Source organism: Macrotis lagotis, chromosome X, assembly GCF_037893015.1.
Source record: "Macrotis lagotis isolate mMagLag1 chromosome X, bilby.v1.9.chrom.fasta, whole genome shotgun sequence".
Lineage (NCBI taxonomy): Eukaryota > Metazoa > Chordata > Mammalia > Peramelemorphia > Peramelidae > Macrotis > Macrotis lagotis.
In genome coordinates, this window is record NC_133666.1 from 79,480,259 (window position 1) to 79,505,053 (window position 24,795).

General features: G+C 45.2%; 1 protein-coding gene across 1 annotated transcript in view; it reads left to right on the forward strand.

The window, feature by feature from the left end:
* The window catches only part of LOC141502480 (vascular endothelial growth factor receptor kdr-like), a 203,848-nt gene that overhangs the window by 172,845 nt on the left and 6,208 nt on the right, over nt 1–24,795 (forward strand). The window contains exons 21-29 of the mRNA XM_074207234.1: nt 323–488; nt 2,349–2,446; nt 3,052–3,174; nt 3,633–3,744; nt 9,662–9,761; nt 11,307–11,412; nt 13,730–13,845; nt 15,604–15,682; nt 18,930–19,015. Coding sequence (XP_074063335.1) covers nt 323–488; nt 2,349–2,446; nt 3,052–3,174; nt 3,633–3,744; nt 9,662–9,761; nt 11,307–11,412; nt 13,730–13,845; nt 15,604–15,682; nt 18,930–19,015 — 986 coding nt within the window. The remainder of the gene's footprint in view (nt 1–322; nt 489–2,348; nt 2,447–3,051; nt 3,175–3,632; nt 3,745–9,661; nt 9,762–11,306; nt 11,413–13,729; nt 13,846–15,603; nt 15,683–18,929; nt 19,016–24,795) is intronic.

The following is a 24,795-nucleotide window of genomic DNA, read 5'->3' on the forward strand; positions in this document are numbered from 1 at the left end:
GGGTTGCTATGAGCAAAGAATTCATCATCACCTGGTGCCAGACCCCTTCATACTTAGCTTAGATTGACTGGGCCTCTATTTGAAGCCATTTTAATATAATAGAGTCTAACAGTACCATTGACCCACCCACCAAGATGCCATGATGAAATATCTAAGGCTATAAACCTTTCTGGTGGTCTTATTTTTGCTACGGGGGGAAATGCAACAATAGCTCTAAGTCCCAGGAAGACCTAATGACCTTCTGGGCTAGATAGCTTCTCCCCGTATCCAGGCCTAGGGGTTTTCCCCAGCCAGAGACTAATTGTAAGGAACTAACTCTCAGACCCAAGACACCTCTGAACAAGGGGAAAAGAAGCCAGAGGACTCTGACTGTGACCTCACGGAGCTCACCAAGCGGCGACTGGAGAGTGTAGCTAGTACCGGCAGTTCTGCCAGCTCTGGTTTCATCGAAGACAAGACCTACAGCGACTCGGAGGATGAAGAGGAAGGTGAGTTCTGCCCAGGAGCCTCTCAATAGCCTGGCTGTGAGATATTGATATGATTTGCTAATGGCCTGGCTCCTCATCCTCTCCCCAACCCTCAATTCAAGACTTGGGGGAGAGCCGCAGGAAGGCAGGCTGAATCGTGTCTAATTAAGAGAAAGGTCTGCACAGAGCTCTGGGCTTCCTTTTCTAGCCTTATCCTCTTGGGAGGTTTACAGCTCTGACTTCCCTGTTCTAAGGTCCTAGTACTATTAGACCCCATTTCATCCCCAAATCAATTGAGCTCACTCAGTGTAGATTCAGTATCAATCTTCCACATTTCATTTTCATTTAAAAAGCCCACTTAATCCTTACATTTTCTCTTGATGCGGCATTGCCATCATCAAAGTAACAAATCTCCAATAGGAGTTTCAAAAATATCCCATACCTAGGCAATCAATTGAGCATCTTCAGCTACCTCTGTTGCTTCATCCCCTTTTGGTGCAGAATAGGAAAGTTTTTCCTCTTCTCAGTGAATTGATTGCCTAAAAGTGATTCTTCCCATCTGCATGTGGAACCTTCAAAGTCACTTTCAATCATTGAAATTTCTTTCCATGTACATCACCAACATCATTTCCACCACATCTGTAGCTGAAGATGACACCATTTCAAATGAAGTTTTTTCACACTTGCCAATTCTGGAAGCAACAATACAAACAACCCCCTTTATATGTTAGAAACACAGTAGTTGAAAAAAGTTTTGGTTTACTTATTATAAGCATCGACTTTTCTCTAGGAGAACTCATTTGTCTTGCTGAAGTATTCTGAATGTACACTTCTAAGATTTGGGTTTGGTAGACTGAGTTTCATGTTTTGCTGTGTTTGCTTTGTACAAATAGCAATTTAGATAAAATCATTCATCTACATCAGTAATCCCAATGATAAGTATGGGAGGTTGTATTTCCTGGATTTGGGCTATTATGCACTTCCCCCTCATAAACTGTCTCTCTTTTATCTTTGCTAATGCTCGTCTTGAATTCAAACTGATTCTGTATCATGAAAGAATGTGATTTCATTTTAAAAATCAGATCAAATTTTTAAAAACCTTAAGACAATTTCAATTGAATTGTTGAACATTCTAAATTATTTTCCCTAATCATGCTTGGGTTGTTTCAATTTTTCAAAATATGCTGGTTTTCATGCTGTGTTCCAGTTTAGATATAGTCATTTGTCTAGAAGTCTGACTTCCTGGGGAAGCCAGTTTATTATGTCATACTTCTCAAAATGAATGAGAAATATGACCAATATATTTCCAGTCAAGGGTGATTTAATTGGGAATTTCCCCACTTAATATTGAAATACAGTGAGCAGTCCAATAACAGAAGTCATGTGTACCATGATCCCAGGTTCACTGTGGGCAAGGTCCTGCCCAGGAGCCAACTCAAATTCAACCTCACTTGGCCACAGGATGTTAAATAATCACTGTTCACCACCACTTGGAGGGAATTTGGTTAGCTGTCGACTTTGATTTGAACTTGGTGTTCATTGAAAAAAGTAAAATATTTACAGGGGAGTTGTATTCAGAAATCATTTGCTTCCTGTCCTACCCCAAGATGGTCTTGTACCCTGGTGTCTGCAGCCTGAGATTCCTCCCCGAGTCCCAGTGGAATTTCAATGTAATACTCACTGGGGTCCCATTGTTCAGGGGACAAGTTGGCTATATGTGAGAATGTTTTCTTTCTTCACTTCATTACATTCTCAGGGGAATCAGAGTGCCTAGGCCTCTCTAGCTGCCCCTACTTCTAACCATCCAGATGGATGAGGCTGGCTCGCTAGCATACGCTTCCCAGCCATTACCCTTCTCACTCGGCCTCTGCTCTCCCCTAGACTCTGAAGATCTGTCCAAACGCCCTTTGACCTTGGAGGATCTGATCTGCTACAGCTATCAAGTGGCCAAGGGCATGGAATTCCTTGCCTCCAGAAAAGTGAGCACACATCCTCCTCATTAACTTCCCTGCCTTATTGATCCAGGGGTTTCTGTGACATAGGCCAATGTTGTGTAGTCCCTCCCATGCTATGCTCCCTGGTAGTTGGAGAATCCTCATCTACACCCCCCACCCCGATTGTCAGCCAACTCTCCACAGGCAAACCCAGGATCTGGGACATAGTGGCATTTAATAAATGCTTATTAATGAATGGTTCAATGAATAATTCCAATGACTGTTCTCTAGGGGTGAAAGAAGTAGGCTCACTCCTTAGTACTTAAATATTTCAGGATGCCTATTAGCCAGTGGTTCTTGCCCCTTTGAGCATAATGTAACCAGAAGCCAGTGGGGGATTGCTCTTCTCATTTCAAATCCAAAGCTGTGCCTCCTTTACCCAGTTTCAGATAGGACCAACAAACTTGGTTTTCATTTGTCTTTAGCCTCCAATCCCTTTTGCTTTATTTTGGGTAGGTTCCCAGACACTGTCCTTTCCCTGTCTCCCTAGCATGTGCCTCACTCATTTCCAAGAGCTTCATTAAGGTTTCTCCTGCCAGGGCCATGGCTCTTCAAGCACCCTTTCACTCCCACTCCTTCCTTTTCCTCAGTGCATTCACCGGGACCTGGCTGCTCGGAACATCCTCCTGACTGACAACAATGTGGTAAAGATCTGTGACTTTGGCCTGGCCAGGGACATCTACAAGGACCCTGACTATGTCCGGAAAGGAGATGTAAGTATGACACCCAGCTACCAGCTAGTCTGATGCCCCCACCCCTTACCTAGGCACAGATCTTGTGAAGCTATGAAGCATTCTAAAAGTGCATTCTTCTCTCTGTCTCTTTCTCTGTTTCTTTCTCCCTTCTCTCTATCTCTCCTCTATTTCCTTTCTTTTTCTCTTTCTCTCTATTTCTTGCTCTCCCTATCTCTCTGTCTCTCTCCTTTCTCACTCTTCTCTCTCTCTCTCTCTCTCTCTCTCTCTCTCTCTCTCTCTCTCTCTCTCTGTGTGTGTGTGATTTCTCTTCTCTTCTCTTCTCTTCTCTTCTCTTCTCTTCTCTTCTCTTCTCTTCTCTTCTCTTCTCTTCTCTTCTCTTCTCTTCTCTTCTCTTCTCTTCTCTTCTCTTCTCTTCTCTTCTCTTCTCTTCTCTTCTCTTCTCTTCTCTTCTCTTCTCTCCAACTTTGATTTTTCAGGCCCGGCTCCCACTCAAGTGGATGGCCCCTGAAGCTATCTTTGATAAGATTTACACTACCCAGAGTGATGTGTGGTCATTTGGAGTCCTACTGTGGGAAATATTCTCCTTGGGTAAGCATACTTCATCCACAATTCCTCTCCAGGCCTGGCTGATTGGCTACTGTACATCAAACAGGCCCAATCACCACCACTGCTTCAACCCCTCAGACTATTTCCAGGATCTAAAAGTTGAAGGAGGGATTGTTGGAAGCAATTCATTGGTCCAGTAGATAGAAGACTAGATCCCAGTCAAGAAGACCTGAGTTCAAATTCAGTTTCAGCTGGCTGTGTGACTCTAAGCAAATCACTTTACCACTGTCTGCCTTGGTCTCCTCTTCTGTACGATGGAGATAATGATAATATTGGCCTCCCAGGATTGTTGTGAAGATCAGATGAGTCAAGCATGTTTAATGCCTTTAAGGGCTTTCTAGAATACTAGCTAGAGTTATTAGGAGGAGGGGGCAGAGGAAGATAGGCAGTAGCCTATCTGATGGCAGGTTCCCAGAGACAGGCCAAATTTTCAATAAGGCATTTGGTCCACAGCTAGCCCACTGCTGAGGAGTCATTTGGCTCCAGTAACCTTTGCAGAGTCAGCTCTCAGACCAGAAACCAAGAGAATCCACTCCTCTGTTGATGCTCTGGTGCTTTTCTAGAACTCCAAGTATGGTGAATTCTGTTCAACCCAGCCATATCAGCATCAAAATTTCACATGTTCTATTTTGAAGCCCTGCTTATTAAAAATCTAATCTATTTGAACTAATCAACAAACATTTACTAGGCTCCTACTTAGCACTTTGTGAAGGACTGTGAATACAAACAGAGGAAAAGATAGTCCCTGAGGAGCTCATGATCTAGTGGAGGAGACAACATGAAAACAAATCTATACAAAGCAGGGAAGGCCCTGGAATAAAAAGGGGTGAGGAAGGCTTACTGTAGACTGTGGAACTTCAACTGAGACTGAAAAAAGCCAGGGAAGCCTGGAGATAAGGAAGAACCTTCCAGGCAGCCAGTCCATGAGAGATGAAGGGTTTTGGTGGGGTAACACACCAGAGGCTGGGGTCACTGGACCAGAGATTACAAATAGTGGAGTAAAGAATAAAAAGACTGAGAAGGTAGGAGGGCATTGGGTGATGTATGACTCTGGGTGCCAAATATTTTTTTTACTTGATCCTGGAGATAATAGGGAGCCAAGAGAGTTTATTGAGTGAGGGATGGGGTATGGGAGGTGACATGGTCAGACTCATTTTAGAAAAGTTGCTACTGGCTGAATTCAAGACAAATTGGAATGGAGAGAGACTTGACACCTCCCCCACCCCGCCCCAGCAGCTATTGTAATAGTCCAGGTAAAGGAGATAAGAGTCTACAATAGACTGAAGGCAATGTCAGAGTCTCAAGAACAAGGGCTATATTGGAAAGATGTTGCAAAGATGAAATCAAAAGGAGGCCTTGTCAAAACAGCTTGAATATGAGGGGAAAGTAAAGAGTCCAGAATGGTACCAGGCTATGAGCCTCAGGCCCTGGGAAGATGGTGGTGCTCTTGTCAGTAAAGGGAAGTTAGGAAGAGAAAAAGTTTGGGGGGAATAAACATTGAGTTCAGTTTTGGACATGTTGAATTTATGGTGTCCATGGAGCATCCAATTTATGGCATGTGAGACTGGAGGTCGGTAGAGTGATTAAGACTGGAGATGTAGGTTTGAGAATCACTAGCATAGAGATGCTCATTGAATCCATGGGAGCTAATTAGATGAAGTGAAGTAGCAGATGTAGATGCAGAAAAGAAGGCCCAAAACAGACCTCCCAGGGACACTTAAAATTAGATGAAGAAACAACAGAGATTGGAGAAAGAGCAGGCAGATAGTTAGGAGGAGAAGCAGGGGAGAAGGGTGTTGGGAAATCCTAAAGAGAAGAGAGAATTAAGGAGACCAGCACTACTGCCCACCTGTCCTTAGGCAAAGGAGAAAGGCCAACAATATGGATCAATTTAATTATTTCGAAAGTACTAGATACCAAGCAGAGAGGATCATAGATTTGGAAGTGGAGACCTCATAAGCCATTGAATTTATCCTCCCAATTTTATAGATGAAGAGTCAGAGGCAGAGTAACTTGTCCATGATCTCTATGACTAATAAATGTCTAAGGCATTTGAACCCAGGTCTTCCTGGCTCAAATTCTAAAGCCCCATGTAGTATACTACATGACGTTTCAACACATATATTCACTCACTTGTTAATCCAGCCCAAGATGGCATCCAAGGTGAGTGGACTTAATCACAAAGTAAATTTGAGAAAGAGATAGTACTAACAGCCTAACTATGGGGACATGAGCATCAGGAAAATTCCAGTATTGGAGGTGTCACTGAGTTGGACTTTGAAGGTAGTTATAGATTCTAAAAGGCAAAAGTAAGGAGAGAATTTCTGGCAGGCCTTGTGGATAGTCTGTGCTAAAATACTGGCTATTAAGCCCATTTGGCTGGACAAAGAAAAGTATTATGACATGATTGCAAAGGCAGGTGGGAGCCAGAGCCTTAAAGGGCAGGCCAAGGAGTTTTGAAAAATACAGTTTGTGTTTTATTCAAAGCACAATAGGGAGCTCTTGAAGAATTTTGAATAGAGGAAAAAGAAGGTTTGATGTGCATTTTAAGAATTCCATTTTGGCCAGCTGAGTGAAGGATGAATTAGAGTGGGTAAAGGCCTAAAGCAAGAACACCCAGAGGAGGTGAATGCAGTATTCTAGGAGAGAGGTGACAAGGGTCAGAACCAGAGAAGAGACTGGACAGAAGGAGCTGAAGTCAGTGATATTAGAAACAGGAGACCTTGGAGCACAATGCATCTAGATGCGTCGGCTCTGCATCTCGTCCTGTGGCTTCAAATCCAATAGCCTATATCTGTAACCCAAGCTGGGGTTTTGTAGGGGGCTGCTGGGCATGCCCACTTGGGAAACAGGCAAAATAGCCGACAAATATTTGATTAGACATTGATGTCACTGGGTATCCAGGGGGATGGATTCAAAGCTTTTATAGATCATTGCAAGCCAAGAGCATGGAAAGATGTTTGTCTTTGCTACAGGGGATGTTTTGGCTCTCATCCAGGGCTGCTAGGTCTTGTCCCAGAAATAAAGGGCATTGAAGACACAGAAGAAAAGCTTTCTGTTGAAAGCCAATCACACGATTTAGCCTTGAGTCAAATAAGTCATGCTTAGCATCAGAAGTGAAATCAACATGTGGGGCAGGGTATCTCCTGCCCTCTCCATATTACAGCTCCAGGCATGTCCTAGAGAACCTAGATTTTAGAAATGGATCCTCTTAGCCAAAGAAGCCTCAGGCCAGGGGCAGTGAAAAAGCTGCTGGCTTTGAAGGCAGAGGTTATAGCTTCAAATCCCACCTCTATCCTCCATATGTTCTCTATTACATTCTCCATCTCCCATCTCCATGCCTTTGCATATACCCCACCCCCCAACCTGATCCTTCAGCTTGTCATGGTTTTTCCTGAAAAATGTGATCCCAGAACTGAATCCAAAAAGGTATGAGCAGGGCAGAGAACAGCAGTTCCATCATTTAGTCCCTTATTCTAGGTTCAATACTTTGTGGTACCAAATACAGGTACCACACAGGCCATGGAGTCATAACACCTGAGTTCAAGCCTTCCTCTGACACTTAATACCTGTGTGGCCATGAGCAAATAACTTTACTTCCCTGAGTCTCGTTCTCCCCCTCTGTAACCTGAAGGTATTAGACTCAATGGCTCTCAGAGATCCCTTCCTGCTTGAGCTCCGGGTTGGACTTGATGGCCCCCTAAGGTCCCTCTCAGCTTTAGGGCTAGAATCTTCCCTGTGACTTTGGAAGATTCCCTTCCCTCTCCCTGAACCTCAGTTTCCCCCTCTGGAACCTAAGGGGATTGGACTCGACCCCTGAGGCCCTTTCCAACTTGAGATCAGGGATTCTATGATTTAGACTGTCTTAGTTGCTTCTCCCTCTATAAAATGACAGCAATTTTTTCCCCACTACATATCTCATTGTGACAAGAAAAGTAACTGAAGACTCTGGACATGCATGAGTTACTCTAATTATACTATTCCCCCTACCCTATGAGCCCAGAGCCCAGCAGGTGGGAGCACTCTCTCCAAGCTCCTGTCTCGTCCCCCCACCGCCATCTTTCTTCTGAATGCATTCCATTAGGAACAAGCAATAGAAGAGGAGAGAGAAATTCACCTCATTCTTTGACCAAAGAAGGTAGTCTCCCAGGGACTCCCCGCTTGCCCTGCTTCATTTCACTGGCATAAGATGTCCACTTCCTCTCTTGTTCCAGAGAAACTCCCATGGAATGATGTTTGGCTCTTCTTGACCAAGCATGTTGGGTCCCAAGATAGCAATTTGAGGAAAGGAATAAACTGTTCCAAGGGGCCCACAGATTTGGATTGTGAAGCTCCAAAGGTTGAATCCCCCAGGACAGAGGTTAGGATCCAGAGCATGCTGTCAGGAGATGGCCCCATTGCTTTTACATGTGTGGTCCAGGCCCCAAGCTCCCTGCTGTCTGGTGCTGATGGAGAGGAAGAGGAGCTACAGAAGGAGGGGAGTTGAAGGGTGGGAGAGTCACAGGACCACACAGGAAATTAGAACCAGAAAGAATTTCCAAAGCCTTTGAGTCCAGTCCCCCTCCTTTTACAGAAGAGTAAACTGGGGCCCAAGGAGGAAAAAGGACTTACCCAGCATCACCCCTTGGAGCTTAGATCAAGAGCTGGAAGGGCCTTCAGAGGCCTTTGAGTGAGTCCAACCCTCTCATTTTATGGAGAAGGGAACAAGGGCTCAAAATGAATAAATGAGTTTTCTGAGGTCATTCAGCTAACAACAGAGCCTGGACTTCATATTGGGGACCTGTTCCCCAAGCCAATCTCCATCTTTTATCTGGGTCTTCCTTTTCCTGATAAGAGCTCTGCTGACTCCATATTAATGAGGTTTGGCACTGAAGACGTTCCAAGGGCTCCTAGGCTGGATGTCTGCACCTTTTGGTAATGAAAGCCTCTACCACCGCCGCCACCACCAACGTCGTAGGCAGACTTGCTCTGGCTCTTCCTGAGCCATGAAAAGACACTGAATTACTGAAGTGCCAGGCTTTCAGAAGCAATAAAATAAGATTTCAAGACCATTTTCATCATCTAGGAGGTGCCCTCAAAATTATCTAGTCAGGTGATTATAGTTAGCAAGCGGGAAAGGACTTCAGAGGCCCCTAACAAAACCAAAGAGGAAAAGTGATGTAAGTTCATGGAAAAACAGATCCATAAATATTATCTCCTGCCTACTATCTTGACTTCAAACTCTCATTCAAGTTTGGGAATGTGCTCTTTGCCCTCCAGAAAAGACCAAGAAAAAAGGCAGCTGTATATTAGTCCTATAATCTAGGATGTACTGGAGAGTTAGCTGGATTGTTTCCAGCAATGAGCCCCACTTTGTCAGGGTCCAGCAGTGCAGCTATGCTCAAAAACAGGCCAAAATGTCACTGGGGACGTCATGCTTTACCCAAGTGGTATCCGAGGATCTGGATAAAGAGAATATTGGTCCAGTTCAGTTGTTTCAGAAGGGGGAGAAGCCTCAGAAACCAGATCCCATTGTGGGAGCAGACTTGGAATAGATAATTTTGGGGAAGAGATCTGAGAGACCATCTTGTACAAACCTTTCATTTTCCAAAACCTAAAGGGGTCAAGTAATTTGTCTGAGTTCACACAGTGAAAGGGCCTCCAGACTCCCAAATCCTAAATACTATGCCATACTTCTTTTTTTTCCAGCTTGTTTATCTGTCTTGATTGTTAACGATCTTCAGAGTCCTGGCCCTGGGCCAAAGTCTCTTGGCTCAGACTGACTGGGATACAAGTCACCTTCTTCAGAAGTATTCCAGTTCCCCAGAAGCCTGTTTCTGCCTGGGGTCTCCCAACATTTCTTGGGAATCTCCCTTCAGTCGGGAAATGTTTGAAACCTACAGTGTCTTGTCTTCCACAGGTGCTTCACCCTACCCAGGAGTGCAAATTGATGAGGATTTTTGCCTCCGACTCAAGGAAGGCAGCCGGATGAAATCCCCCGAGTATTCAACCCCAGAAATGTAAGTTCTCCTCTAGGTCAAGGGTTCCAAGGTTGATCATTGTTAATCATTTGGGGAAGTCCTCGAGAGCACCTGAGAATAGACAGAGTGAAAGACTAAGAAATACCAGATTGGGAAGGGCTTCTCATCTGGAAAATAAGGCAGTTTGACTTGCTACTTATTTTTGAGACCCAGAGGCATCTTCCCAGTCACATCATTTGGCAGCGGGCCTTGATCCCAGTTCTGAAACTGACTTTCCATTCCCATTGTTCCAAATCTTCATCGAAATTGGGTACCTTATTCAGAGAAATTGGAGTATTAATGATAATATGGTGTAGTCAGAACCCAGTGGTCAACAAAAGTAAAGAAATGATTACTCAGGAGCAGTTAGGTGGTTCAGTGGATAGAGTTCAAATCCAGACTCAGATGCTTAATAATTACCTAGCTGTGTGGCCTTGGGCAAGTCACTTAGCCCCATTGCCTTGAAAAACAAAAAAAAAAAATGATTACTCAGTGTAGAGTCCCATATATAGGGATCCCGTTTGGTGTTTCCCTATTCAAATTGAAGGGAGAGTAGAAAGGGCACTGAATGGTGAGTCTGAGGATCAATCAGATTTAAATTAAGAATCATTAAGGACAAGGCTCTGTGCAAAATGAGAGGCAAAAGACAGTCCTTACCCTCAAGGAGCTCACAATCTAAAGGGGAAACAAATGTGTACTAACAAACCATATAGGAAATAACGACCAGAGGGAAGGCCCTGGAATAAAGAGGGATGGGAAAGGCTTCCTGTGGAGTTTTACTTGGGACTTAAAGGAAGTCAGGGAGATCAGGAGGTGGTGTGTAGGAGAAAGAGCATTCCAGGCTTGGGGTATAGACAGAGAAATTGCTAGAATTGGTGGCCAGGGTCACTGAACCAAAGAGTATATGTGTGGTAGGAGTAAAGGACAAGAAGATTAGAAAGCTAGGAGAGGGTTACCCTTACCTGAGACATCTCCACTCCCAGTGTTCATATGGACTATTTGTGCCCAAACTGTAGTAGAGTCTTCCGAACTCATATTGGTCTGATCATTCAGTCAGACATGCTATACCTTGACCACAACACATTGTGATGTTATTTTTGTCCTCTCTGAGCACAGACAGCAAACAACCAATTTCCCTTCCCTGGAGGACCTGGGTTCAAATCCTTGTCTGCTTAACACCTGTTTCATCTTGGGTACTAAGGCTCAGTTTCCTCCTTTGTAAATGAGACTATTAAGCTAGATAATAAGCCTTGAGATTCCCTTCCTGCTCTTTCTCTGTTCTAAAACCCCTTCCAGTTCTAATGTTCCATTGTTACCTGTTCAAAGGCACCAATAACTTCTGATATTCTCAACTCCAAGGCCTTTCCTGCTGACATTGTCCTTTCGAAGGTCCTTCACATGTGACTAAGCTTCACACTTGAATACTTTGGTTCCCATAACTGGTGATTTTCAGAATGAGTGTTAGTGGGAAAGTAGGAAAGTAGAGGACAAACCACCAGGAGGTTACTTAGTGTGACCATCTTGGTGTTCCTTTCCAACCTGCAGCTATGAGACCATGCTTGATTGCTGGAATGGGATATGCTCAGAGAGACCCAACTTCACTGAACTGGTTGAGCGCCTTGGGGATCTTCTGCAGGCCAGTGTTGAGCAGGTATGTTTATAAGCCCCCCCCCCCAATCCAGTTACAGTAACCAGGACTCTGTGATCCTCAGGGAAGAAACCAGCTTGGGACCATTCAGGTGGGAAGACCTGGAAGGGTGAGCAGGTTGGGGTGGGGAGGTCTAGGAGCCAGGTGCAGGGGATTCCATTTCAAAAATGAGATTCACCCACCCAGGGCCAGACAAAACATACTGGAGGCTAATTAGGGAGGCTTAGCAGCCCCACACCCGGGAGTAACAATGGCCCTTTATCTCTGCCTCCCTCTCTTTAATTAGTTTCCCGTGTCATAAACTGGCATCACTGTGGTACTGGATAAACTCAAGCCAAACCCACTGTCTTAAGCTCCCACCACCTCCTACAACCAGCTTTCAACTGAAGTGTGTTGCCATAATATTTGAGAGAAAGGACTCAGTCTCTTTCTAATGACTGAACCTTGAGCTGAGTTGGCACCATGAACCTCTTTATTGCCTCAACTCCCTTTCCATGCATACCCTTATGCACATACGTACAACCACATATGCCAGAGACAGAGAGAAAAAGAATTAGAGAGAGACATAGTGAGAAAGACAGACAGATAGATGGAGACAGAGAGAAGTGAAAGATAGAGAGAGAGAACCAGATTGTAGGGGAGAGGTTTAATTTGCTAGGAAAGTAGGGTGGTGGTCCTGAATTTAACTGCTCCATTGAGCAAAAGCAGAGGGATGGTAGAGGAACAAGAGGGGGAGTGTCTCAGGCAGACAAATATCAGAGGGGGGAAGATGAAGAAATGGTGTGAAAGGCCACAGTTTTCCCCTTTATCAACACTTTCAGCCAGAGGCCAATCATCCTACAAGATTCCCAGCCCATTCAGTTGCAGCCCCCAATAGGTGCTGGCTTCTGGACCAGTTACAATGTAGGCCATTGTGACCAGGTGGTAGGGAGTGAAGGGGTTAAGGCTGCAGATAGTAAGAAGTTGAAGCTGTCTTCATCCCAACTGAGTGGAGCTGGGAGCAATGAATGGACCTCATTCACATGCTATGGGGCTCACCAGCTGGGCACCCATCACCCCAACCCACTGCCCCCTCCCCTTTGCCTTTCCCTCCATCTTGCCCCATGATTGCTTCTGTTTGAAGCCAGAGCTGTCCCTCCCAAGGGATTATGGATCCCCATATGGAAGCTCAGCCTCCATTACACATGCCCAGTCACCTAGGGGAGAACCCTTTTCTCCCTCTCTCCATCCCTCTCTTCCATCACCAGGTGGTATCAGTTTTGCCCTTATAATCATTGTTACAAGCTTGGAGTCAAGAGAGGCAGTTTCCAATCTTCTTTTGTTTCCTAGCCATGACCCTGGCCAGATCAGTTGATTTTTCTGAGCCTTAGTCTGCTCATCTGTAAAATGAGGGTAATGATTTTTGCACTATCAGTTTCATGGGGATCATAAGAAGAAGAAGCAGCATGATGCAGGGGAAAAAGAAGTCACATGGGAGGTAGGGGCCCAGAAGTAGAGTCACCACCACACCCTACCATCTCCCATCCTGTGTAACTGAGAACAAGTCCCTTCATCTTGCTGGGACTCCATATAATGAAAGACTTGAGCTAGCTGACCTCTGGGGGGAGGGGGTCCCTGCCAGCCCCAGATCTACGTTCCTGGGGTCATCTTACCTCAGTGGGGCTCAGGAAAATGGAAATTGACCAGGCTGACCTCCATCTTAAGGGAAGGCTCCTCCATTTTTTCCTGACAAATATCTTCCCTAGCTATTTTTCTAGCTAGCAGTTTGTAATCCTGGTCACTCATGCAATCCAAATTCAAGACAAGGACCACCACCTTCATACACAGACACAGATACATATGCACATGCACACATGTATACATATCCCTACACATGCACTCTGCAAAAGTGGGAGTGGCTGATAGAATAGCAGGCCTGGGAGGAACTGAGAGAATATGGAAGGTGACTCCTGTGAACAGGTCTTCTAAGACCCCTCCCTGCCATTCCAACCTTCTGCTCCATATGCAACTCTCCATTGTGCTGGCGAAGGGTAATTTAATTTAACAATATCACTGCTACATAAGGAAACTAAGGACTAATGAGGGACAAGTGAGTAGCAGGTCCAGGCCCCAAATTCTAGTGTTCTGTTTAATTCCTCCTAGGCCATTGCAAGTTAGTCTCTGAGCCCCCCAAAACCCTTGTCTGAGAGATTGAAGAACCTCAGCCAGACCTGAGGCCTCCAACTAGTCAGGTTTGGGCCTGTAGCACCACATCCCCAATGCTGTCCAGGGAGGAGCATGGAGCATCAGGATTCAGACTGTGTCTCTTTTGCCTCTACAGGAAGGCAAAGACTACATCCCTCTCAACATGATTGACAAGAAAATTGACTTCAAGGCCAGCCGTTTGGAAGAGAAAATGAGCAGTGGCCTTATTCACCGGATCATTGAGGAAGATAGGTGAGGAAGATACTGTTACTGTGACCTCTACTGTCACTTGAAGCTAAAGGTCTGGGAGACTTTTAGTTGTTACTTTGGCACAGAAAGAGATAGAACTGGGGCTATGGGAGACAGGGAAAGAGTCTAAAATCCTGGGCACAAAATTCCTGTGCCAACTTTCTTGCTCTACGATTCAGTTTCTCCATCTATAAAATGAAGAGTTTGGACTTGCTCTTTAAGGCTCCTTTTGTTTATCACTAAGGTTCCTTCTGGCTCAAATATTTTATGGTGTAAGAATTTAGAATTCACCTAATCCAACTACTTCATTTTACAAATAAGGAAACTGAGTGTCAGAGAAGGAAGTTAGTGACAAATAAGGCTATAAGTGTAAACTGTCCTACTCCTATTTTCATTCAGTTCATCTCAGCAAATTTTGGTTGAATTCCTACTTTATTCACCTACCCTGAGAGAGGCACCCAGGATTTTGAGCTGGATATGTCCTCCGAGGTCATCTGATTTCACTGCTTCATTTTATAGAGGAATTAGCTAGGGCTCAGAAAGGGGAAATGATTTGTCTGTGATCACTTGAGAATTAAGGGTATGGCCAGGATCTTAGCCAAGGGCATCTGACCTTAAATCCACCAGGCTTCCATTAGGATTACGAGAGGTAACTTCCCAAACTAGAACATGAAGGACTGGCAAAGTTTCCATTAGAATCTTATGGAAGTAAAAGAGCAAGGTCTTGGGAAGGTGAACTATGTAAGATTCTTTGAGCCTGTCAGAACTAGCTGGGACCTTAGGAACCATCAAGTCCAACCATTTCAGACACAATGAATGAATGTCAAACACAGATTGCCACTTATGAACCAAATGGGCCAGTTTGACAAAGGAAAAGTATGTCCACAGACAGGCTAGGGCAGCTCAGCACTATGCCTTTTTCCTTTGGCACATAATAGGTGCTTACACATAGTAGGCACTTGATAAACACCTTTTGAATGGTTTGACAGGATCTCAGCAATGGCTCTATGTAAGCCACCTTCCTTGTTGGGCCCCAGTGCAGTGTCCCTGCTGCCTCTCCAAACCATGAACCACTGTTGCTATCTTCTGTTGATATCATTGGTATGTTGATAATTCAACTGTCCTCTATCCTAGGAAGGCTCCATCAGGAGTCTTGTGTTCAGTGTGAAGCACCCCTCTTTTAAGGATATGAATTGTGTTTGATCAAAGTTGGAGAGTGTCCAGAGAAGAGCAATGAGAAAAGTAAAGGTCTCTGAGAGGAGACATAGCATGACGGCTGGGTTTAAATCCTATGGAAGAAGTAGTGGCTTTGTTCTGTTTGACCCCAGAGAGCAGCAGGCAGAGGGTACAAAGGTCAGTTTAGGCTCAATGACAGGAAAAATTCCCCAACGATTTGATGTGTTACTTGGTAGAATGAGGTTCCAAGTTGTCCGTCCTTGAGGCCCTTCCAACAAGACTGGGTGACTACTTCTTTGGGGAGGTAGAGATATGGGTAAGATCTAATGGTTACAGAAGTGCCTCCCTGGCACTGGCACAAGACAGTAGGCTAACCACATTACCTTCACGCATAAAGAACAGTCCAACTATCAACAAATGGAGTTTGGACTCAGGGACTGGTTCTCTCTAGGACGTCAACAAAAGCTGGGAGTTGAATCCAAACACAAGGCCTGGAAGTTGAGCATTATCCATGTTACTGTGACTTGTTCAGAGACTTCTGGCAAAATTACATATGGGCTGTATTCTCCCTCTCTCCCCCAGCAGCAGTGGCATCCAGATGGGTCCCCTGAGTGACAAGATTTACAGTGAGGTCGCTATGGAGTTCATTAAGACCAGGCCTGAAGTAAGTTGTTTCCTCCTCTCTTCCATTTGGTACAAGGGCCACATGAGGGAAAGGGAGGAGAGAAAGCAGGAATGGGGAAGAGTTGGGAAGCAGAGGCTTGACAGAAAACTAATCAAAATAAAAAAGCACAGATTTCTATAGGTCTTTACAACTTGCTAGGCCCTTTACCAATGAGATCTTATTTGATCCTCATAACAACTCTGGGAGGTAAATATTGTTATAATCTTCATTTTATAGCTAAGGAAAATGAGGCAGGCAGGTTACATGACTTGCCCAGGGTCACACATCTAGTAAAAGTCTTGAGGCTGGATTTGAATTCAGGTCTTCCTGATTCCAGACTCAGCACTCTATCTACTTTGCTACTCTACTTTCCTGCCTCTGCATAGGCTTACCATTACCTTTGTATAATTGTGAGAATAACATGTGTGCATAGCTACCCACACACCTATATGATCTGACTCTACAAAGTCCACGTATAGGCACATCCATACATACACATTTATGATCTCAATACTCCAAAGACAAACCGATGTTCCGACTGTATATATGTATACACAATATAGACACATATTATCATGAGCTGGGTCTAAATCCTGGTACTTCTATTTACTGTATGTGCAACTTTCTTTACTTACTCAGTTTCCTGGTCTTCATTTAGCTCTTCTACCTCAGATGGCAGTATGCAAATGACAGCCCAAGAGATTGGGTCCATTGGATTGCAACCACTAATTGCTGGCAGTTTTGTGATGATGGTTGAATCTATCTTTTCCCAACCTCCCTGTTTATTATCTCCAGGCATCTTGTTCTTACATAGTTGTTTGCATGTTGCCTCCCCCATTCAACTGAAATCTCCTCAAGGGTGGGGATTGGTTTCATGTCCTCAGAGCTTAGCACAGCACACAGTGGGTGCTTAATAAATGATAGTTGACTTGACAACTTATTGTTTTAAGAGGGCTGTGGATCCAGCTGAAGACAGAAGTTTAAGTGCTCTCCCATGTTCTTAGTATTTTGGCCCTGTACCCCACCTACCTCCACTTTTGTTTTCTTGTTCAGTCATTTTTCAGTCATGTCCAACTCTTTGTGATCCCATCTGGGATTTTCTTTGCAAGATGCTAGAGTGGTTTTCTATTTCCTTCTGTAGCTCAATTTACAGATAAGGAAACAGAGGAACAGGGTGAAGTGACTTGCTTAGGTTACATAGCTAGAAGTGTCTAAGGTCAGATTTAAACTCAGAAAGATAAATCTTCCTAACTCTAAGCCAGCCCTCTATCTGCTGTGCCCTCTATCTACTGTGCCACCTAGCTGCTCACTCACTGTTTCTATACCCATTTTGTTTATGTTATTGTTTGTTCTTTGTTTTCAAAGAGGACAATGACATCAGGGATGTGATGTCATGACAAGTGAATTGGATTTAAGTGAGGGGTGCTGTACAAAGTCCTCAGCCTCACTCTCTCTTCCAGAGCCATTTGGGTCTGGTGGCCAGATAGAGATCAAGATGACTGGAGATGACCCTGGATGCAGTTGGAGACCTTGAGCAGTTTACAGATGGAAAACAAAATCTGAGAAAGGTTAAATGGCTTGCCCAGGATCAAATAGCTAGAAGTGTCTGAGGCTAGATTGGAACTCAGGAAGATGAGTCTTCCTGACTTGAGGCCCAGCACTCCATCCACTGTGCCACCTAGCTACCCACTCTGAGAAGCAGGTACTGTTGTGTCCATTTTATAGATGGAGAAACAGAATCTGAACAAAATTAAATGACTTTCCCAGGGTCACACAGCTAGAAGAGTCTGAGGCCATATTGGAACTCAAGAAGATGAGTTTTGATGACTCTATGCTTGGCATTCTATTTACTGCAGTGCCACCTAGCTGCTCACCTGCCTCCACATATACACCAAGAATGGTTTCAGCTTCACAACCATTTAGATTTTTCACTGGGTTCATTCTACAGTCATTCAGTAAGACTAAATATGATGAAGGGGGGTGCAGAGGGAATAGGATGATATTGGAATTGCTTTGGAGAGAATCAGAAGCAGAATTCCATGAGCTTTATAAGCATAACCCATACTAGACTATGCTGGTCCACCCTTCTCCCCTGTCTCATTCTGTCTTTGCCTACCTCTCTACATTTGTACCCCATGCCTAGACTGAAGAGAATTCTCCCTTCCCTCTATCATCCAGCCACCTCAACCTGAGGTATGGATTCTGTTGTCTGAGAACTTGACTGCCAGTTCTGCCTCTGCTACATTTCAATAGAGAGATCTTGGACAAATGACTGAACTTTCCTTATCCTTAAGAGAAAGAGGTTGAAGGGGAGGCTAGGTGGCACAGTGGATAGAGCATCAGCCCTGGAGTCAAGAGGACCTGACTTCAAATCCAGCCTCAGACACATAACAATTGCCTAGCTATGTGGCCTTGGGCAAGTCACTTAACCCCATTGCCTTGCAAAAAAAACTAAAAAAAATAGAGAAAGAAGTTGGACCAGATTTCAGGAATCCTCAATTTCAAATTGAAGGGTGCTCAACTCTCCTTCAAAGTTAATCATTACAGAGGCTTCCTCTTCTTTGAAGCCTTCCCCCACTCTCCCAACCTACCACCTCAAACCCAGCTCAAAGCAAAGCCTCAATCAATTTTACAAATGAGAAAACCTGAGGTTCACAAAGCTCTAGTAGGGACAAAGATTCCAACTCAGTGTTTCTGACACCAAGTAGCCAGGGTAGAGACCAAACCAATTCAGGGCTCAAATTAAGCATCTCTTAAGTTGGCTCATCACCATCTGATTTGGTATGCCAGGTGGGTAGGAATTTATACAGTACCAGTATGTGTGGGAAGAAGCAGGATAAAAATGTGAGTCATTCTTTTGTAGTCTCCCCTCTTCCCAGTGATAAGTAAAGAAATGGGTCCAGAGAGGCCAAGCAATTTGCCAAGAGCCACCCAACTAGCTGTGATCTTTTTCTGGATGCCAGGCCATCTAGGCACCAATTTTTGTGGCCTATTTTCTGGTCAGTGGGACCTCAAGGAAGAGGGAGCATGACACAGCATGAAGATCACTGTTCATGGGGGGCACCTAGCAAATTGCCTATTTCCTCAACGTTAGAATGGGAAGAATAATGTTTGATTTACTCGCCTTACTCATCTCATAGTACTTCGGTGAGCACCCATTGAGAATGTGTAGACCTTTCTCAGATTCAAGGCTTGGACATCAGAGTGACACTCAGAATTGCTGACCCCTCTCCCTTCTTCTGCCCAGGAGAACGAGTTGCAGAGTGGGCTGCTGCTGCCTGCAATGAAGCGCCTGGAGACTCGATCCTGGCCATATGGACTCATGGCTTTGGCGTGAGTACAAAGGGTCCACTAGGGATAGAGGAGAGATATATGTCCTTAGCCAACCTCTCCTGTTACCCATTGCCACATGCCCCAGAGAGGGGCAAACTGGTGCAATGGGGACTGGGGTGGGATGGGTATTGAGGATCATCATAAATGCCCCCTCCCAAGGCTTCTGCCAGACCCTCTTCTCATTTCCCTTAATGCTCTGTGGCTTGGTGACCTCATTGGGCTCTCTAGCCTCAATGTTTGTGTCTACTCATATAACTCCCAGCTCTGACAATCCAGCCCTGAATCTCCTCTTGAGCATCATCTGCCTACTTGCCTTCTCCACCTGAATGTCCCCATGTGGCCCAGCTAGAAGTCAGCTTCTCCCCCTTAACCTCACCCCTCCCACTAACTGCCCTATCTCTATCAAGGAAATTAGTAGATTTTCAATGGCCCACATTCACAACCCTTCCCTCTCTTCCACCTCCAGAATCCAATGAGTAGCCAAGTTTGACCTGTTGGAAATCCTAAACGAATCAGATCCATCCCTTTCTTCAGTTCCAGCCCACCCCCCTCCCATTTGATCTCCCTACCTCCAGTCTACCTGTCCCAATCTCTACCCCACTGTCAGAATGATCTTTCTAAAGCCCAAGTCTGACCTTTCCCTCTAGATTAAGATACTTCTGCCACTGAAAGCCCCTCTTATCTCACTTCTACTTATTACATGTTGAATTTTTTCACACACTCTACACTTGAACCAAGCCAAGCTACTCAATGTTCCCCAAACTAAGCATTCCATTTCCCACCTCCATTTCTTTGCACAGGTGATCTGACTTGTCTGGCATTTCTTTCCCTCTTCCACACTACCTTTTAGGTTTCCTTCAAGGCCCAACTTAGGTACCACCTCCTCTGGGAAGTGTTCCCTCACTCCCTGGCTATAAGTGACCTGCCCCTCTTCAAATCAGCCTTCTCAACTTAGATATTCACATTCCAGCCTTATCCTTGTGTAATGTGTTTTTGGCTTGTGTCAATGTGTCCCCAGTATCTAGCACAATGCCAAACACTTTTGTTTCCTGGACCTGTGGCTTGCTCAGTACAGGTAACTCCCAGAGGAGGAACTTTTATAAGAAGTGACATTTGAACCCAGGTTTTTCTGCTTCCAGTCAACTCTGTCCTAGGCCATGTAGGAACTTGGGGTACTGCCACTCACCAGGGCAGGGAGTATCCTTCATACCAGCCTCAATTCTCCCCATCATGAATCTGTAGCAATTTCTAGTTCTGGCCCTCCCAGTAGACCAGGTCTCACTCTAGGGGATGCTTCCCTCTTTCTCCTCTTCTCAAACCTTGTCCCTCAAGGGCCCAGCCAACACCAATAGGCTTCAGTTCTACCAGACCCCAGAGCCAGAAATATAGTCCTCTCTGAAGCGACAAGGGACTCAATAGGATGCAGAAGTCTTTTGGTGTTTCCCTATGAGAATTGACTAGGGAAGTCCAATGGACTCAGGCAACATCTTGCTCTGTAGAGACAGGTTTTGCCAAGGCCTATTCGGTTAAATGAATGTCTGATGTTAAATGGGCTGCCCTGACAGGTAGTGAGCTTCCCATCACTGGTGAGTTTTAAACAAAGGCAGGCTGACCACTTGTTGGGGATTCTGTAAAAGAGATTTCTGCCTAGGAATCTGAGGTCCAGAGATGGGGAATAACTTAGCCTGGATGAAAAATATCACAGTCTAGCCTAAAGAGCTCTGCCATCTCTGAGTTGGGTGATCTTGGGCAAATGATATAGGGCCTAATTTCCTCACTGGCTTCTTATGACCCTTTTGGCTATGAATCTATGATCCCATGACCTCTAAGTCCCTGTCCACCTCAGAACTGGTAGTGTCCCCTGAGCATTCAAAGACATGTTTCATGTTAGGCAGGGCAGATGGTGGGGAAGGGAGTACAGCAAACTTGTTTCTACAGGGCAGTCATTTGGCCAAGATTAATCCTTCAGGACTAGCCCCAGTCCTTTATTACGAATTCCATTCCATCTGCAGAAGGGATTGTTCCATTATGGTTCACCAGTCAATTATTTCCTCCCCCATGGTAGCCTACAGCTCATTGTGGTCTATAGCTCAAAGTCTACCTCCAGTGTATCAACCCCCCACCCCCAGGCAACTACTCTGGAACATGGCTTTGGAAATCCACCCTTCCCTGCCCTGAGGAGTGAGGGCATGTTTGGGCTGGGAGTTAAATGGTTAAGAGTATCTCTCTTCTGGATCCAGATCATCTCACCCTTCCCCACCAAAAGGAAAAATTGGCAACCCTAAAAGTCATTGGCAAAGGAGTGGAAGGAGGAAAATGCTGCTGCCATGACACCCTCCATCTGAAAGGCCCATTAACTTCACAATAGCCATTAGGCTTCAAAACTCTCTTTACTGGGAGAGATTCTCAAGAAACTGGGTTGGTACTCGGGGCTAGGGAGGCAAGTCCATGAAACCTGGAGTGGCTGCTGGGACCAGGGGATTAGATTGCTCTCTTTAGTGCCAATTTGTCTTGTATCCAAACCCTAGGCATCTCAGTCCATCTCAGAGTCCCAGTGATGCCAAAAGCAAGATTGGCTTCTAGGCCCAGAGGGAAGAGAGCCTGTTCTCACATGGTTTCCACCTCTCTGTTTTGACTGTTTTTGAATGTTCTGTTAAAATTCTAAGGTACCTTACTTACAAGATTTTTTAAAACTGTCCCAATTTCAAGAGTAGAATGTCTACTTGTACCAATGCATAGTGAAAGGACTCTCTCTAGTCTAGTTTCATTGCCCAGAGATGGATTAAGAAAAAAGATGATCTCTCTAAAGTTGCACTAAGCCTTGGTTTGGGAGAGCAGATGATATGTAGAGGAAGAAAATGCTGAGAGGAGAAGGGAGAGGATTGCTAAAGGCATCAATGGAGGTAGAAAGGGAAATCAGAGTGAGGAAGTCCTGGGTTCAAGTCTGCCCTTTGACCTTCCAAGTGGGCAGTGAATTACTTCACTTCTTGCCCCAAACAACTAAGACAACCTTGTTAAAGACCAGTGAAATCCTAGATCTGAACCAAAAAGCCAGGACAGGTCCTGTGATTTCATCAGTTGGGAGCTCCCAGTGGGTAGTCACTCTACCCATGCTGATCAGTACTTTCTCTTCACCTTGGGTTTGGGGAGCCAGTACAGGCCAGAGGCAAGACTTGAAGGAAGGGCTTCCCAGTTAGAGGCCAGCTCCACCCTGCAGCACAGCTTCTCATTTACTAATGAGCACATGAAAAAAGGCTGTAAGGTGGGAAAGCAGGACTGGATCCAACATAGGTTAATGACTTATCCCAGGACCTTTTCCATCTGAACTCCAGCAAAAAAAGATGAAAACAAAGTGATGGCGAGAAACAGCTGATTTTCTAGTGCTTTGAAAACATGATCTCATTTCTCCTCACAGTGGTCTTGTGAGGCAGATAAATGTGGCAGGGACTTCTCTCTGCCAACAGAGAAGAACCTCCTGTGCCTTAGTAATGAGCATGCCTGGGCCTCATTTTCTTCCTCTATAAAATAAAAGGATTAGACTGAATTGTCTCTAAGGTCCCCTGGGTCAAAGAGCCCAGGAGTCTTCTGGGAGGAAAAGGTTTTCACTGACTGAGCCAGTCTTCCCTGCTACCACTTCATGTACCAGCAGTTCCTCAGGAGTTTTTAAAAGCCAGTCTTCTGCCAGTGCCTACAGCCACCTACTGGCCCATACAGGGGCTCAGGCCAGGCAGGCTACCCCCTCTTCCAATTCAAGTACCACTAACTAGGTCAGACTGTCCTCTGAATGAGCTCCAACCCCCCCCCCCACCTGAATCTGGACCAGAGTTCTTGGCAAAATAGAAATGGGCTTTTTAACCACCCCTTAGGTCCCCTAATGGTCTTGAGTACTTTGAGACTGGACCCCTCCAGGGTCCCTGCCCTGCCCCTCTTTTCAGGATGCAAGGGAGATTGGGTTTGGACTTGGCCAGAGCTTCTTGGAGTGATGACTGGATCAATCCAACAGGATGATAAAGAAAGAAGGGAAAAAAAAAACAATAAAAAGACAGAATCTGCATACTTTCCCCAAGCTGAGAGTAGAATAAAAATAGAACTAGACACTTTAATCTGAGTTATTCTGCAAAAGAGGCTCCAGAAATGATCATTAAAGGCTGACTGGCCTGTACTGGTGGCAGGCCTAGCTCTCCTTCCTGATGACCCAAAGCCCCGAGGCCCACAGCAACTGCAAACCTTGGCTTTATTCTGAGCTTAAATTTTGGGTGTATTCTGACCTTCCCCACCGCTTGACCCTGCCCAGATACCAAGCTTGGAATCTGACATTAAAAGGAGGCAAGTGACCCCCAGGATCATCAGGGAGAATGGCCCTCCCACCATCAGGGCCATGGCATCAGAGATGGAGGGTCCTAGGAGGAGCACAAGTCTCCCTCTGCCAGGCCCATGCTATCCTAGACTCCTTGGACCCCACCAGCCCCAATCATTGCCTACTCCCAACCTGCCCTGCATTCCCCTCCCTGCTCTTCCCCAAGATGACTCAGGAAACTGAAAAGGAAAAACCCCTTCTGTCCCCTTTAGTACCCCTCTGCCTCTGCTTTCAGTTATTTCCCACTGCAATTAGCTGCTAGATAGGGAACCCCACCAAGAATATGGAAGTACAGAGAAAGGCTGGGCTTATTAAAGTCTTTCCTTCTCCCCCCCCCCCCATTCCAATATGGGAGGGCAACAGGGGAAAGTTACAGTGAACTCATGTTGCCAGAGTCCTTGTAAAGCCCCAAGATTCTGGTGAGGCTACAAGTATGACAATTATGCCCATTTTACAGATCAGAAAGGGTCTCTGAAGTCATCCAGTCCAACTTCCTTAATTCCCAGAAGATCCAAGTGCTCATTCTCATATAAACATAAGTCAAAGAGGCAAGATTTGAACTGTGGTCCCTTGCCTTCAAAGTCCCAGGCCAGGCATTCTGATGCTAGTGTTCCTTCCAGAGTTCTGCCTGGGCCCTGCTTCTATACTGAAAATCCAGGTCTGGAAACAATTCTTGATTTGGTGTCAGGGACCTGGATGTGAATTCTGGCACAGCCTCTTGAGACCTGCATGACTGGGGGGGGGGTCGCTTGCTTAGCCCCTCCAAGTCAGTTTCCATTGTGCCAAGAAGGGACTGCCCTTCCAGCCTGAAACCTCTGATCCCTCCAGAAAGATTTTGAGTAATCTGGGACACTAGCACCCACAGAAATTTGGGCCTTGGTATCTGTTTTGATTCCCTTTACCTTCTTTGAAGGAGTATCCCCACTATATCCTACCCTAATCTGAAAGGAAGGAAAGAATAAGCACATACTATATGTGGAAGTTCCTGGACAAAGAGATTTATAACAACAATCTCAGCAGCTGAGTGATCCCCATTTTACTAATAAGGAAACTGAGGCAGACAAGTAAAGTGACTTGCCCATGTTTACAAATTTGAATTCAGATCTTCCTGATTCTGGGCCCAGTGTTCTAGTTCACCTGAGGGCAGGGCAGGGCAGCTCAGCTGTTTAGGGAAAGAGAATGAGCCAAGTCATTTGAAGCTGCCAACCTCTGTCTACTGAGGTCTTGTCACAAGTAGCTGAGGGACATGAGATGTGCCCATCTACTCAGACTCAAAGAGAAACAGACCTCCAGGCCACATATTGACTTAGCAAGTTCTGGATTGGATTGCAATTTGTTTCATTAAGCATTTTTCACTGCCTTTGTAGTCTTGGTGGGCTGATCAGTAAAGCCAACACTGGCAGATCAATTGGGCTCAGGTCCA